This window comes from Eschrichtius robustus, chromosome 6, assembly GCF_028021215.1.
Source record: "Eschrichtius robustus isolate mEscRob2 chromosome 6, mEscRob2.pri, whole genome shotgun sequence".
NCBI classification, from domain to species: domain Eukaryota; kingdom Metazoa; phylum Chordata; class Mammalia; order Artiodactyla; family Eschrichtiidae; genus Eschrichtius; species Eschrichtius robustus.
In genome coordinates this window covers 114793783-114811207 of record NC_090829.1, presented here as the reverse complement: position 1 = coordinate 114811207, position 17425 = coordinate 114793783, and the positions used below count along the sequence as shown (strand labels likewise).

General features: G+C 36.0%; 1 protein-coding gene across 1 annotated transcript in view; it reads right to left on the bottom strand.

The window, feature by feature from the left end:
* ROBO1 (roundabout guidance receptor 1) overlaps positions 1-17425 on the bottom strand; it is a 385969-nt gene that overhangs the window by 38907 nt on the left and 329637 nt on the right. Inside the window, exons 17-21 of the mRNA XM_068546911.1 lie at positions 15743-15940; positions 11487-11513; positions 10031-10073; positions 3445-3599; positions 559-894 (exon numbers count right to left, since the gene is read on the bottom strand). Of these exons, the coding sequence (XP_068403012.1) occupies positions 559-894; positions 3445-3599; positions 10031-10073; positions 11487-11513; positions 15743-15940 (759 nt within the window). The remainder of the gene's footprint in view (positions 1-558; positions 895-3444; positions 3600-10030; positions 10074-11486; positions 11514-15742; positions 15941-17425) is intronic.

The window sequence follows — 17425 nt, the reverse complement described above, 5'->3', positions numbered from 1 at the left end:
CAGACTTCAAATCAGGCTACCCAAAGAAATTTAGGTTCTGAAATCATACATTGCAGCAGTCTCAGTAACCACATGAGGTAGGAGAAATATAACAGATTGAACCACTTCTCCAGTTCAAGTTTAATTTAATTATTTTTCTTCAGTTTGATAAAAAAGCCATTCGTTTATATGACCATGTAGAAGCAATTATCTTCCATTCTCGAGTGGAAAGAATGGGAGAGTCTATTTATTTAAAATGTGAGGTATTGTGATGGTTGTGCATCTGCCTTATGAATAAAAGATGGCCTGTCCTGAGCAATCCCTCACCTACGATTAAATTTAAATTAATCTCAAGCCATTTGAAAATACTTATATATTATTATAAAATCAATATTCCAAGGTTATTGTTGTGCTAATTAACTTTTTGACACTGGAAATTTTGAAACCAAAGAAATAAGAAAACCTTAGTGACCAAAAAAACACTTCACACGCTAGTTCCAGACAAGCTTCGGCATGTAGTGCTGAAGGGTTAAGGACGCCAATACAGAAAAGGATGGGAATAAAGGCAAGGCTCTTCACCTTTGTTCAGTTTGTTTTGCTCCATGATGTTATACTGAATTGGTGCCACTTCTTGTTTCTGCTGTCCGGATGGTTTCCAGTGCTTCTCGCTGGAGTCCCCACTGCCATTGTTCATGTTGTTGCTGAGGTTTGACTGGATGAGCTGGGTGGTGGCATAAGGGGTGGGCTGCCCTGATGGATTGACAAAACGCCCATCCTTCAGATTTGGGCTATTGAAGGTTTTCATCTCATTGATTTTGTTACTAAGGTCCACATCACCATAAACAGTTGACTCAGGGAGCATCAGATTTGTTTGTTTGTTATCCAGTTGGTTGTTATAATTTGCTATACAATCAGCTATGTGCAATGGAGAGGAAAAGGAAAAAGTCATTCTGCATGGTTATTCGTTTTAAATTTCCTTGTAAGTAGCTTTGTGAGTCACAGTAAAATTGTTCTATAAAGTATAAATGGGCTTAAATATAATGAATAAAAAGGACCAAATATTCTTATGTCCTTTCTAAAGAACATAGTCAAATGTTCTTTCTAAAGAAAAATTGAGCGAATAAGAGAGGACACGTAATTTATATGGAGCCTAAATAATTCTGAACTTCTGCTAGTGTTATACACAGTTTATAAATAATGCACCCAATTTAAATAATTTTCCTTTAACAACCCCATTAATGGGAATTGCACTAAAATAATATATACATGAATATCTTTATGTGCCAACTTAAAATCTTCTAGTCTGGAGTTACTGAACTATTTGAAGTTACTAGTTAAGCTTATAGGTTAAGAATCCAGACCAAAAAAAAAAAAAAAGGAACCCTCTGCCCTCGGATCAAGGAACTTGAGATTTCGATATTTTATAAAATAACTCTACCCAAAAAATATGAGGAACAGAGGTAAAGTGACAGTAAATAGCGCTCAGGAGAATTTTATTAGTTTTTTCCCTTGGTCATGCAGGATAATCATTATCAGGAAAAGATGTTATATAATCATTTTTCATGGTTTCATAATGACACCTCAAGAAGTATAAAATGACAATAATGATGGCAAAATGAATCATAGTAGCCAGGGCAATTTATCAAGTAACACCTGAAATAATACCTAATATGTCTAATATTTCAATTTCACTCTAATTTTCCCTTTCTTTAAATATTTGAGAGTGAAATAACTAATATATATATAGGAAATATTCAAAGCCTGTAGCTGAAAATATTCAAACAGCAGGAAGAACTAAAATCATCATTTAAAATTAAAACATTTTTAAAATAAAAAATTAGTCAAGTTATAATAGTAAAAATACAACTATCTTAATTCATAGTGGCTGCAACATTAACAGGTCACCTTGAGGATTAGTTTTCAACTGGATATCTTAAAAAATGATAAATTAACACGGTCACTACTAAAGATGTAAAAATGAATATAGTTGTAAGAAAAATCTGCAAATTCTCTACCCTACTGAATTCAACTTCCCTGCATTTCAACAACAAATGATCAGGGATGAGGGGTATTTGATCAATCTGGCTTGTAGTAATTCTTATTTCTAATTTCTAGGTATTAAGTTTTATATAATAGTGGTTAAACAATATTTTTAATGGCAATATGGTTTTGGCAATCTTGTTTTTCTTTGCCACTCTTTCCATATGAGTAACATCCAATAGAACTCTCTCAGATGATGGACATGCTCTATTCTGCATTGTCTAATATGATAGCCACTAGCCACATGTGGCTACCGAGCACTTGAAATGTGGCTAGTGCAAATGAGGAACTGGATTTTAAATGGTACTTTATTAAATTTAAATTTAAATAGCCACCTGAAGCCAGAGGCTACCATATTAGACAACACAGCTCTACATATTAATTTAAATGGATATTGTGATTTTTTTCTTTTATTGGGCTCAGCATAATCTTTCTTTTACTTATAATTATGTGAGCACTTCTTCGCCTAGACAACTAGAATATGGACCTCTAGAGAACATGGACTTGGTCACATGGATATATCACTTCCGTATCCATATCCAGTGGAGACTATGATTTGTTCTTTATGGTGCACCACACTTTTTACTTAAATGCCATATTCTATTTCCCTTTTCCTTAACTCCATGGGTTATTTTACTTCTATAGTCATATATTTTGATCCTTTATGATTCTTTCTATATTTCCTATATTGTGAATGAATGTTAAAAGGTTTTTTGTAAGAATTATTTGTAATTTTCTGTTTTTTCCTTTGCATATTCTACATCCAAATTTTACTGTCATGTTTTAGCATGAGATTTTAACAAGCAATTTACCACACGTCTTTCGGAACCAAAAAGACACAACACAAAATTAGTATTAGTATACACACCTGCAAAAGATATATATTTCTTGTATCTTAGGATTTACTAGTATACTATAAAAATCTAACTTTGACATTCAGTTAGCTTTCATTTAAAATTATTTATTACCACCATATAATTATTAATATTATTGTTGCTGCTATTAAAAATTTGGTTCACTCAAACTATAGATCTATGGATCTTTTGATCTGCTTTATTCTTAAAATCTTTAAGATAAATACTATAAATAACTACAATTAAAATTATAATTACATACATTCTTATGAAGAGGAATACTTTTGTATAATTTCATTTTTCCTTATTTGCTATCTATTCTAGAATTTATATTCTCCATTCTCCCTTTGCATACTGAGAAACTTTTTTTGGGTGGAGGGTGAGGTGTGGAGATACAGGGATGGAGAAAATATTCGAATCAGGCTAGTTTGCTAAACAACGGTTACTATTTCATGAAAATGTGGATTAAATTTCCTTTTCAGTTTAAGGAGAAGAAAACGAAAGTTATCTCCTCATGGCTTGTTCCTAACAATGCCAAGCTTGCCTATCAGGCTGTCTCTGTGCCTCTAACCTGGGCGACTATACGTGGTCAGGTTACTGTCGCTGTTTCCATTGCCTGCTGTGCAGCAGTTGATGGAGCAGTCATTGTGATTGTTCCCAGTATTAGGCCACGTGTCTGCCAGCCATGGCTGCGTGGCAGGTTCACTGATGTTGAGAAGTCCTGGCCTAAAGAAAAAAATATGTATAAAAGCAAGTTTTATATAAGTAGCAAATGATATTTCCTATTCAGAATTCCAGAAAATTCTTCATCTCACTATTCTCACAAATAATTTGGTCCACTATGCTGAAAGATATAATAATTCCTTTTATTTTACAGACAAGGCAACTATAACGTAATGTTCTGAGGCACGCCTCAGTTTATATAGCCATCCTGTTGTAAACGGTGAGACCAATTTTGTACCATTTGTAATGCTCTACTCCACCTTCAGTCCCAGTGGCTAAAAATCAAACATGGGATCTAAAAAACGTGGATACTTATATTTTGTAGCGTTTTAGCAGCGTAAAGAATATTCTCGTTAAGACAGTTTGCATTTCTTAATTTTTGACCCATGAAAAAATAATGATCCCTCTCACAACTTCAGTAAAAAATGGAACAAGCTTCTTTACTGAGATAAAGGATCCTTCACAGTAAGCACATTTGCATATTTTTCTTCAAAACCATGTTTCAGAGATAGTGAGTTTGGGGCTCTGTGACATTTTGCAGAGAGCCTCATCAGTGTTTCAGTGCACAGTTCTGTAAGCTTGTCAACATTTTCTGATGGTGACAATGTAAGATGCCATAAATCCTATATAAACAAAGGAAAGCTACTGAATTAAATCTGGTAAAACGATGTCCACTGCAAGACATATTAGCGTTCATGGTTTTTTTTTTGCACGACAGATGTTAATCCTCTTTCACTGTGCATTGGAAATGCAAAGTACATCAGCAGTTATTAATGGCAGCCCTGGACCACCAGTGCCAGAGACACAGACTGCAGTCCAGGAATGGAAATCCTGAGGTCCTTTTCCAATACTGACTCCATTTGATAATCCAGCAAAAGAGGTGAGGATGCATGATGTACTGTCAGATCCACAATAAACAGACTGGCACTACAGAGTCTGAAAAGATTTTCTTCATGGTTTCATTTTCTTTGCTAAAGTGCAATAACCACGCTTTCATTTACCTGGGAAGCAAGAGCCTGACATTTCACTCACCGTGGTTCCTATGCTGGCATACAGAGAGTCAACCGAGGAAACTTTCTATGCAAAAGATGGTTATTTGAGGAATAATTCACTTCAAATGAAAAATATGGATTTATAAGTTATAGATCTGTATACGTACATATATGTATATATGTGTGTATACATATATCTGTCATAAAAGTGAATGTTTACCCTTTGTTTACAATGTGTGAGGCGTTGTTCTGACCTTTACATGTATTAACTCATTTAATCCTTCTAATAATCTACAGAGTAGTTACTATTATTATTCAGATTTTAAAGATTAGGAAACTGAGATACCTGAGAAAGGTTAAGAAACTCGTGCATGGGTACACAAAGCGAGTGAGTGGCAGAGCTGCGATTCAAATCCAAGTAGCCTGTCTGTAGAATCACACTCTAAGCCAGAATACTATAAACACATATACTGGAGAGTGCTGGAATTTCCTAAAACCCTCAAACATTCTTAATAAAAGGAAGAGTGGCGTAATGGCTAAAGTCTTAACATTCAGAGTAACGCTGTTAAAACTGAATAAATTAACTATTAAAATTGTTGATAAAAATATGCTTTGAAGACCAATGTTGCTGACCTGTTAAAATTTAAAACATTTAAATGCAGGCTGTATCACAGATATCTGGAGCTTTTGAAATCAATGTTGGTTATAGAAATTCTGCATCTAGTAGTCTTTAGCTTTCCTTATTTTCTCTTGAACTTAAAGTGTGTTATCACTTTTTAAGTTATTAAAAATAAATCTCCGTATTTGACACTGTAGAAATATTATAGGATGTTTGAAGTACGGGTCAAGCCTATCTTACATGTTTCAAAAGGAATAGACAATATTTTTATGCTACCGATTCCCTCAGAAAAACACTTTTAAAAGTGAACGTTTTGATATCATCAGAGGCTGAAAGAAATTTTCATATGTATGGGAGCTTTCCAACAGGAAGTAGGATTAACAATTCACATCCTAGCTTTCAGTTCAGACTTGTGTTTGGAATGCTAATTATTTAGGGAAGAAGGTTGGGTCATGATTACCGGCCCATAATGAATCTTAAAATGCCATGGGTATATTTCAGAGGACTCTGAGGAAGTCAAGGTCATATGTAGCTACTCTGATAAGGGTGTTAGGGTCTTTAAAAACTAACAATCTCTCAAGCTATCTTTATGCATTTAAGATGATCTAGTGTGTATGAGACAGATTTAGCTGCCCCCAAAATAAGAAATGAAGCAAAAGCAAAACACAGCGCTGGTTACAGTGATTAATATATGTCGGAAATATTATATAATATTACCATATTTTATATACATAAAAATGCAACCATATTATACATATATATCCATATAATATGTTAGTTGTTATATTTTCATGCTAATATATGTGAGTTTTGCCTATTTTTTCCTTGTCTTCAAAAAAGATATTATCAGGGAAAGGAAGAGACTAGGGCTCTCAAAAACCATATTTAACTTCCAGTTTATATTAAGGGGATAGTTTTGTGTCACAAAGGAAAAGAGGACAAATGCAATCACCTTCAATTCCTCTGCTCCTGTTACTCCAGATATTCCAATCACTCACTCCAAAAACAAACAAACAAACAAACAAACAAACCTATTTGAACTCCTAAACCACAAAATAAAATACTAATACTAAAGGGTCCAGGGGCTGGGGAAAATAGTGAAGGGGCCTAGCAGCACGGGTTGCCTATAGACTGTCTCCTCTTTCTTTTGATAGCTTGAAAGAATTTTGAAGCCCAGGAAGAAGCAAGGGATAGAGCTGAGAGTGGTCAGTCCTTCAAAGAGAAGCAAGGTCTGAACTCTTTCTTTCTCACCTCCCACTGCCAGGAAATGTGCTATTGGCATTCTCGACCTGGTTAGCCTGACTTTCCTATGCTTTTCTTCAGGCTTTCTCTGCTGTTTCCTGATTTCTGCTGTGGTTTGGATTTTAACTAGTTTATTTTTGTTTGGAAGAGCAGATCGAGATGTGTGAGGTGAGGAGAACAAGTGAATAGAAACAGCCACTTAATATCCATGATCTGCCACTGGATTACATTGCAAATCCTTTGCCCTTTTTAAGTTGAGAAGAGGTCTCTTTGCTTACCGCAATCCTCATTTTCCCTTTTATGTGAAGAGCGGAATTCACAGTTTTGAGAACGAGGAGAGCTCTCAGGCTCTCCTTCTCTCTCAACCTTCTCCTTTATCAGAGGAAAATGTCCAGGGCCCAAAATTTTCTCTCATCAAGGACTGAACTCAAGTCTTCTGACATTTGTTTACTGAGTACAGTAACTCAACCCTTCCTTCTTTAGATACTTTTTAGTGATATCTTTCAAAGATCAATAATTCATATATTGAATTTATGGATATAATCCAATAAATTACATTTATTGCATTACAAAAATTCATGCATTTAATTATTGATTAATAAATCACGTAGCCTCTAACTCCAGGATCTCACATTCTATTGTGGGAAACAATCATTTAAGCCAGGAGTTAGAAAACTATTTCTATAAAGGATTAGAGGGCAACCGTTTTAGGCTTCGCGGGACATATATTTTCTGTTTCAACTACTTAACTCTGCCATTGTAGTGGGAAAGCAGTCATAGACAATATGTAAACAAATGAGTCTGGCTGTATTTTAATAAATCTTTATTTACAAAAACAGGTGTCAGACCAAATTCAGACCAAGAGCCATAATTTGCTGACCCCTGATATAAACAAAAGATAACTGCATTACCTCTTATTAGGTGCTTAACTGTGGTGTTTATACAGCACAAAGAGTTCACGGAGGACACAGCAGGTGAACCTCAGCCAACTAACAAGGGGAGGGGGCACATATTCCAGGCTGATGTAATAAGTGCATAGAAGAGAATGCAATATTGGTGACTGGCAGGTGGGTTGACACAGTGGATTGTAGGGGGTGGCACACAGAGATATGAGGAGGCCTACAAGGCCCTAGAGGTTGTGGGTTTCACATGCTCTGCCCAACTTGGACTTGCTATTTTAAATATGGTGTGTTCTACTGAAAACTGGGATCTTCAGAAGCTCAGAGACATGATCCATATGCATTTCAAAATTTCATTCTGGCTCCAATGGGCAAAGGGAATTAACAGGAAATAGTTCTAATGAAGGTAGATGAAGGTAGGACTGCTGGGAGCATTTTTAACAGATTAGACAAGGGACAAAAGGAGCTTGAAGTGAAACAATACAGCGATAGTGAAGGGAGAAAAAGGTAGGATCAACAAAATGCAGTAATAGATGCAGGAAAGAGGATGACTTGACATTTTGACTTAGGTGTCATTAACCAGATGAGCTGGGTGATACAGTGAGGGCTCACAGAGTCTGAGATGCCTGAGGGAATCCAATGTTTAAGGGATGGCATCAGAGAAGTGAGTACAAGAGTCTGACTCACTGTTCATTCTCTTACCACACTGGATCATGGAACACACACACACACACACACACACACACACTCACAAATGGCTAGAAAATGCATTCCTGATGCTCTTACCCTGTTCTAGTTTTTCCAAAGCACTCACCAACTGCTTCTACTATAGAGTTGACTTTTTAAAAAATGTTTATTATTAATCTTCTATCTCCCCTACTAAATGTAACGTTCAGAAGGACAGGAAATTTTATTGACTTTGCTCACCGACGCATCCCAGGCAACTAGAACACTGCCTGTCACATTGTAGGTATTCAATAAATAGGTTTGATGAATAAATAAATTTAAAATTGTGTATGTAACTGTCATTTTGAGCACTAACCCTAAGATCTTTATTTAACTGTTGCCTCTATAACATTCCAGCATTTTTTGTCATTTTATTTGGTAAAAAGATCATTTCCATTTGGTATTTAAAATAAATCCATTTCACTGTTATACTATTTTTACATTCAGAAGGTTAATTCTGTATGATGATTTAGCGAGCTTTCCAAATGGAACTTTGTAATTTTTCAGTCCTGCTGAAGAAACTAACATTTGGTACTGAGAGATCCCTGCCATCATTTCCTCCTTGATAATTTGGTCTACCTAGGTTGAAAATTCCTTTACAGCAGAAACTAGACATATTTTATATGTGTGTGCATGTGTGTGTGTGAGAGAGAAAGCGCATCTGTGCACGTGCTCATGCACAGAGGCTGGTGCAGAACTCACAGAAGATGCTCAATAAGCATTTTCATAAGATCTGATTAATGAGAAAGCTGAAGTCTACCGTCATGAATATACACATGTAGAGAGGTGGTTATATCATCAGGTTCCAGATTTATCCACGAGAGAATGTTCTTATGCCAGAGACTGTTTAATGATTGTCTGGGGTATGATTTAGACAGAATTGCCCCGGATGCAAAAACATGCCCTGGTTTAATTCTTGAATCAAGTGGATTTATTCCTTATGAAGACCTCCCTAGCTTTGGGGTCTTTCAGTGGCTGGTTTGTTTCACAGGTATGAAAACAGGAAGCTAGCAGCAGTACCCAGGAAAAAAAAGAGTAGTGCTAATTGTCAAATTTGTACAGCATTTGCTAAAGGTGGTCAACATTTTTTTACCACTCTTTCCTATTTTTATGTTTTCCAGTTGCAACCACATTATCGAACTATACAAAGCAGGACACTCAATAAGTTAACTGAATTTGAATTAGAAAATGGTTTTGGTTGAAAGGTTTTTTTTCTTACACCTTAAGCTAGAGGTTACTGTTTTTGAAAAGAAAAAATTATCATAGAAAATCCTGAAGCTTGACTCATGTAACTTATACCTTCTTTCAGCCCCTTTCAGCCGCCTGTCACATCAATTTGTGATTTCTCTGTGAATATATTAAAGTTCACTGAATAATAATTACCAAAAAATCACAAATGTAGGATTGAGGTTCATTTTAATGAGAGGAAAAAAAAAAAAAAACCCTCCGTGTTAACAAGCTACTTAGATTCTCCTTTTATTTCAACATATTTCCTGGCAAATGGAGACTGAACTATGTTGAATTCATAACAAGAACAAACAAACAGACATAAACTACAACAACTTATGAGCCAATGCTGTGTTCAGCAGGTTTCCAAATGAATACTTTTTCTTTGATAGTATCTGTTAACTAGCTATATTTCTTAATCTTCATAAATGCCATTGCTTAATTACTTTAACTCCTTTTAATCATCTGCTAAATCAGCAAGTCTGTCTTTCCCGGTGAAAGTGCTCCCTCTGGTGTTCACTGACTAAGATGCAACGGCTCCAATCAAGTGCATTTGTATGTAAACAAGCTTGGCTCCACAGCACAACAGAATGGAGTATTTCCGAAATATTTAAACAAATTTCACCTTTAAGTTAAACCTTTTCAGCAAAGAAAGTCATGTCATCGATGAAGACAAGAAGAAATACCTGGAATTCCCCTTAGAATCTACAAAACAAGCAGGATAGTTACCTCCCTCCACTGCTCACAGCTTCGCCTCCTCTCTGATAAGTTACTGGAATGTTACCAAAAAAAAGGAACAATTAATAGACATGTTTGTGTTTATATATCAAAAGCTATGACATTCATGAGCATATTTCTAGAATGGCATGTTTTCTTCCTTTCTACTTAGAAGCATTGCAAAAATTCATCACAGGAAATAGCAGATTTCCAATTGAACTAGTATTTTTTTAAGATGGTACAGAATTAGATATAAGTTATTTTTATTTTCTTTACGTGCCAACAAGGTTGAAAACTAAGCAGAAGCAAACTTCAGTTCACTCTTATTAACTATAGCTATTACACGTTTGTACATTCACATTCTCATAGATTCTAATTTTGAATTTATTATTAGATCATGTAACTTCATGATTTTATGTAAGTGGAATCTTAAATTTGGGAAGAAAAAAACCTACCAGACCATTTCCCCAGAAATATGAGTACCAGTAAGACAAAGGTAAACGTTAAAATAAACCCTCTTTCTCTCCACACACAAAGATGTATGCCAAGTTGTGACTCTTAATGAACGCGACCTAGTTTTTATTGTGGCTTGTGAAAACCCTTCTCAGTATATTTTCATCAGACATGTATACATAGTGAAAATATATTTTAATGCTCTTGAAAGCATTCTCGGCTTAATAAATTATGGGTATAAAATTTAGCCATAGCAGAAAAAGATTTGCACATAGTTAGGCAAGGGGTTAAGGATATTAGCTTTTCTGTAAATACAGACCCATTTTCTAAGAAGAAATATGTTTCTAAAAGCTGCCAAATTCTGCTTAGAAGAACTCCAAACTGGGAGTCTGTTAAGGAGAGATAACTGCTTCCAGTGATTATGATAACTGGATTAAAACTGAGGAGGCAAGGCTACAGGTACATCTTTTACTAAAGGTGAATCGAAAGAAGAGGACCCACTTTGAAAGAAACTGAATGGAACGGAATCTTAGTACTCGGACTTAAGGAAAATGACAAGTTTTATCTTTCACATGTGCTGGATATTTTGGTTACCTTTAAGAACGTTGATTGTATGGATAGAGAATTGCAAGGGAGAGAAATTTTTGTTCGAAAACCTGAAAGCTTAAGTTAAGGGAAAAAAATGCACTGCCAAGTCTGAAATAATCGATGTGATCATTAGCATGTTAAATCATGCTGAGGGTAGACACAGTGTGTCTATCTAATGAAACACATGCAAACAAGGCTAAGATGCAATGCGGAGTCACGAATAAGTAATGGCATTGAAGGAATGACAAGCAACACCAACCATTTCTACTTCAAGTGCATGCCTGGCATGAGTAAATGAAGTACTGTCTTCCATTGTAAGTCCTTTCCCCCCAGCTTACTGCAGAAAATGAAATAAAAACAGAAACACAATAGTACAACACATGCCAAACTAACAAAGAAAAGGAGGGGGGTAAGCGCAAATATATACCTGTTGGTGTGAAGGTAAAAGACGGGACTGAAAAATCAAAACAAAATATAAACCAGTTATTAAGCTGAAGAGAGAAAGGGAACATATCACATTAGTATAAATCAAGCAGACAGCTGAACATAAAACAAATGTAAATAACTAAGCCAGTAGTTCTGACACTCTGATATATGAATAAAACCAAATCTGAGGTTAAAAAAGAAGCTTGTCTCTGAGGTACCATTTTGAAGGGTCTGACGTTCTAGGACGGGAGGGGGTGGGGATTGTGCTGGGTTAGCCTGCAAATGACCCCCGCATTTAGTAATAGAGATTTAGCTCATGGCTTCAGTACAAACAGGAGTCCTCTACTATTAATCATTTCCAAACATTGGATAATGTGTTTTTAAACAAGTATTATCAGGGTCTTGCCTAAACCTTATCTAGAAATCTTAAAGTAAATGCTTATTAAAGTGGGCTAACTAATAGGTGCATTTAAGTATTCATCATCGAAAGAGAGACAGAGGGAAGGAGACAGAGAGAAAGACAGAAAGACAAAAAGAGAAAGAAAGAAAGAGAGAGAGGGAGGGAGGGAGGAGGGGGGAAGAAAAAGAAAGAAAGAAAGAGAGAGAAAGAAAGAAAGAAAGAAAGAGGGGGGGAAAGAAAGAGAGAGAAAGAAAGAAAGAGGAAAAAAGGAAGAAAGAGACAGAAGGAGGGAGGGAGGAAGGAAGGAAGAGAAGGGAAAAGGGAAGGAGGAAAGGAGGGAAAGAAAGAAGGAAAGAAGGAAGGAAGAAAGGAAGGCAGCAAGCAAAGAAAGAACTGGAACAAAAAACCCCATAAAACTGAATTGTTTCACTGCCAAGAAATGCCTGATACTTATCATATAAACAGTGTAATGCTACATTTTTATCATGATAGAAATTTGTGAACGGACAGGAAAAATGGGGAGTTTTAAACTTTAACTTCTCTATTATAGTTTACATTTAGAAGCTTTCTAGAAGTAGGCTGAGCATTTTTTTTTAAATACCACACCAAAAGCTAAACAATAAAACAATAATGCCCTTCTGAAAACCTTCACTCTGCAGTTATAAATCTTAATCCAATCAATAATGCCTGAAATTGAACTGCAGACCTCAAAAGTAGCAGCCTTGCCTCCGCCACTTTTCCTATCTTCTCTCATTCCTGGGTGTTGGATAACACCAGAGCTATTTCCATGTCATTTCACAGAGGGAGGAGGCTGATTTTTTTTTCCCAAGCTCTTCACGTTAATTTAAAGTAAACACTGCTCTGGTAAAGAAAGCAAGGAAATCTACGTTACTCCCTTGTAGACTAAAATTTGCTTTTAAGAAATCCTTAATACACACAAACACACAATCAAGAACATTGATTACTTATCACGGATCAAAAAGCTGCCAAAAATGTATTTTCCACTTCACATTTGAACGTCTCCTAGAAGTTTACTTGAAGATTAGAGCACTGGGGTTGCAAATTCAAATGCCTGTAGCATCCTTTACAACTGTCACTTCTTACCAAACCATTTTATTTCTGAGCATACTAGGAAGAACAAAAACAAAACCCTCAATGCTGGGGATCCAGTTTAAACACTGGGCTTCCTTTGCTGCTCAGCAGTCTCTGTCTTAGGAATTCTATTGTGTTTTCTTTCAGTCAGGTCTTTTCAGAGAGTCAATGTAATTTAGCTGCAATCAAAAATTCAGAGCCATAGTAACTAGTCCTCATAAAAAATAATAAAGAGATACATTTGAAAGTAAAGCTACTCAAGCAAGAATGTTCAGTGCCTGAACATTAATTTGCAATCAAAAGGACACAGGCAAAAAATGAAATGTCCCCCTCGGTATTCCTAGCCAACTGCTAACCTCAGTTTAAGGAATTGAAGAAGAGATGAAGAGAGTTCTGTCTAAATGAAATTTTTACAGCTTGTACACCAAAGGATAGCTTAATTCTCAAAGCCTCCAGTAATAAAATAAACTCCCACTACGTGGATGTATGTGAACAAGGGGGCAAGCAGGGGCATACCTCCAGATAAATGTAGGGCGGAAATGTTAAAAATGCTCACTATTACCCGAAGTCACACTCTGGTTTGATGGTTTATAGGTCAACAGGCTCTTTTACATTGATTTCTTTAAAATATTTCACTTCCTTTTTTCTTAGAATTACCAGCATTGTTTCGGGCATAGACCATGTAAGATTTCAGGATGCACTTTTTAAAACTGCATATGACCAGAATTATGAAAAAGTGCTAACACGGCAAAGTGAGGAAAGCAGAATCAAATGCTCACCAATTACATTTGTAATTATGTTCTACGATTTCTGCTTAAACACAAGCTAGTTAAAAGGACAATGGTATTAGTTTAATAGGTTTTGCAGAAAGGGCACATAGGCATTTGCCAGCATGCTTAAAGTACATTAGTAAAAGAAAAGAAACATTTCAGAAGGGAAGAGGGTTTCATGTCACATATTTAGATTTCAAGACAAGAGAGAGCATTCAATTGTTACAACTACACAGCTATCATACTTTATGGCAATAAAAAATACAGGATTCCTGGGGAATTCAGGAGACTTTACGTCTGGATGTTAATTAGTCACTTTTCCTCATTCAAATGGGATTTCAAACACACAACTCCCAACAGCCTGCCCCTGCCCAGCTTCACAACACACAGACACCCACAAACCCCTTCTCTGCCTTGTTTTTCAGTCAAAGGTTTTATATGGTAACACGTGTGCCTGACACTGATCTACTTTGTATATGTAACAAGCACCTAGTCTCTTTGCAGTAACCTCCCAGCCCTCATTTTCCATTTCACAGGCAGGGATACTGACATTTTGCTTTATCTCTGCATAGGACACATATCTGAAAAAAACATATTTAAGGATGGTAACACTAAGGTGAACGTATGTACATGAAGAGATTGCTGTGGAGCCATGGCCAGGAGGCACATTCATGGATTTCCACAGTGTGGGTGATGAATTTGTGTTGACTCTTGCCAAGACCCCTTGGGACCAAGGGCACAAATATTTTAGACTGTTGTCCCAGACTGTTTTACAAGCGTAGAGGGATATTCAATAGAACTTTTCATTGAGAAAAGGTCTAGCTAGCACTAACAAATTCTGACTTTGCCATATCATTGATCAGAGAAATGACTCGGCCAAGCCACGTAGGAAATGTTCACTTAGGAAATATGTAGACAATTTTTTTTAAAGGGTGGTGAGGGTGCAGGGTGGTATGTGTTTACTGGTCATCCTCTTTAAATTTGCTTTGCAGCAAAAGTGTTATCTTAGACTTAAGTATGGACCCTGTAACTAGGGTGAATGTATAATTTGCCATCTAAAAACTAGGACAATTTTGAGAACCAAAGGAGCACTGTCAATAATTTAGCTGGACTAAAGACACAAATTGGGATGGTGGCCTGAAAACTGGGACTTACAATCACCCTGCCTTAGAGGCCAGATCTGATGCCCAGAGCTGATGAAGCTATTTGAGGAGGGAAAGGCAAAAGGATTATCTATCTGATAGTGTCAACAGCCTCATTAAAAAATATAAAATACCAACCACCAATCTACAGACTTTGAGAATATGTGGTAAAAGTGTCTGTGAAATCCTTAGCATATTTGGCTCGTCCATAAAATTGTCAACAATTGCAGCCAAATAAACCTTCTCTTCTAAACTGTAAACACATTTTTAACAAATCATCATCACCCATTAACAGTATATACATATTCAGCTCTGCAACTTTAAATTTAACAATAAAAAAGTACTAAGCCTCCTCTCTCTGAAAACTGAAGCCCATTTATTAAGAAACTATTTTATAAATAATCAGAACTAATCGGAAATATCATTATTTATAAATAATCTCTTTAGCTTTACAAAGGGCAACAACACCCCCTTTAAAGTTGTGTGACAGTCCAAAGCTTGTATTTATAATTCCTGTGACAAGGAGATTAAAGAGTTTCCTCCAGAATATAAAGTAATAAAGTAATTCCCTAAGAGAACAAGGGAATGGTATCACAACGAAGAGTAGACCTACCCTGGTGAAATATATTTTAAAGGAACTGGGCCTGAAACTGATAAGCCTATCTGTAGTACTGATACTCAAGAGGAGGTTATACCTAGATATTGCAATAAAATAGAAGCGCTTTTGAAAATCTTTATATACTAAAATAATGTAATATAGGATATGCATAATCATGAATAACTTGGAGCCACAGATTAAAATGAAGAGTTATGTAAACATAGTAAAATATGGAAAACTTAGAAAAGCTAATACCTTTTCTGATACCCGCATAAGTACTAGTCAGCCCATTTCTCTTCTTCCGGTGTCGATAGAGCCAGACGCTAAAAACCATAAGGATGATCCAACAGGCTGCTCCGATTCCTGCGATGAACGCTGGCTGCTTCACCACGTCTGAGATCTGCTGAGCAAGGCTGACTTGGTCCTCAGGTGACACGGGGTTTCCATGCGAATCTGAAAAGCCGTCTTTGGGTTAATTTGGGTGTGAAACTCAATGAGACAATGAAAAAAAATTGTGTGTGTGTATCTCCCCTCCTCCCACCCTTGAACAGTCTAAGACGCTTAACTCCCTCAGAAACACATCGTTTGAAACTATGTTTAGAAGGGTCTGTAAAAATTCAGAACCATTAATAAAAAACCAATGAAAAATTAAAATCATGTTACCATTGAAAGAACTATGAAAAATCTTTCTTTTAAAATAATAACCACGGCCAGCAATAGCTGTAAGAACGTTCATTAAATATGGGCAAGAATTATCAAGTGTTATGAATAGTCAAAAAGTCTCCTGTTTCCTGTCAGCTATTTTGATTCAAGAATTAAAAATTGATAGAATTTATGGCTATTCTCGGAGCAACTAAGCCCATGCGCCACAACTACTGAGCCCGCGTGCCACAACTACTGAAGCCAGTGCATTTGACTCTGAAAATGTTCTGCTAACACCACTTGCTTTAAAGTAGAAACATTTGTTTCAGTCCAAAACTCTTTTTTTCCAAGAAAAATAATTGGTATAACTCATTAGTTATGAATAACATTTCTCAAACAGAAAAAAATGCATACTGATTATTTTTTCTTATTAAATGACATTGCATCCTGTTAAGACACTGGCAGGTAAAATAAGCAGCATTCAATGGCTAAGGAAACAGTCTTAGGAAAATAGCACCCCTTTCTACGTAAAAAGGCTAAATTGCTACTCATGTTGTGCATGCGTGTGTTTTTTATTTGCTTTTTTCTTGAACAGAATTCCAGATTTCATTCTATGGAGGGTCAAGTCTGAAAAACTTATTTTCACAAGCAGTTGCCGTCACCTGCCTTCAACTGTTTGTTGACTGAAAGTTTTATTTCATGTTCCAGACTCTTTTATCTATGGTTATCCTACGAGCACTTCATCCTCTGAAAGTTCATCAAGCCGACTCTTCTTTTTATTTCTACTACACCCTTTGTATCTGCTAGGTTTATAGATTTCATGGCTATTTGTGCAAGGTTAAGTTGGGTAGCTTCAGATTTTATGGAGACTGCCAAGAGAGGTTCCATGCAGGCGACCAGATGGGCTTAACAGAATAAAGTGTGGTGTGACTAATGAATTAAAATGGCCTCTCTGTACCTCAGTCTTCGTCTCACTGCAGCTGGGGCTATATTAAGATATGGAAAATTGGAACACATCTATAATTTCAAGAAAACCAATTTGACCCTTAAATCCCATGATTTAAATCTTAAATAAATAAAATTACACATGGTCCTTTTTCTAATTCATATTTGAAAACCCAGTACTGAAAGTCATATATTATACAAAATGAGTAAATGACATGACAATGTATAGGGTCATCACCATGTAACTTTTAATTTCAGTTTTAATAAGTTAATACTGACTTTTCACAAAACTAGGCAACTATTTGAGTAACAAGATCTATGTTCAGACTATTTTCCCCCATACCTTAGATA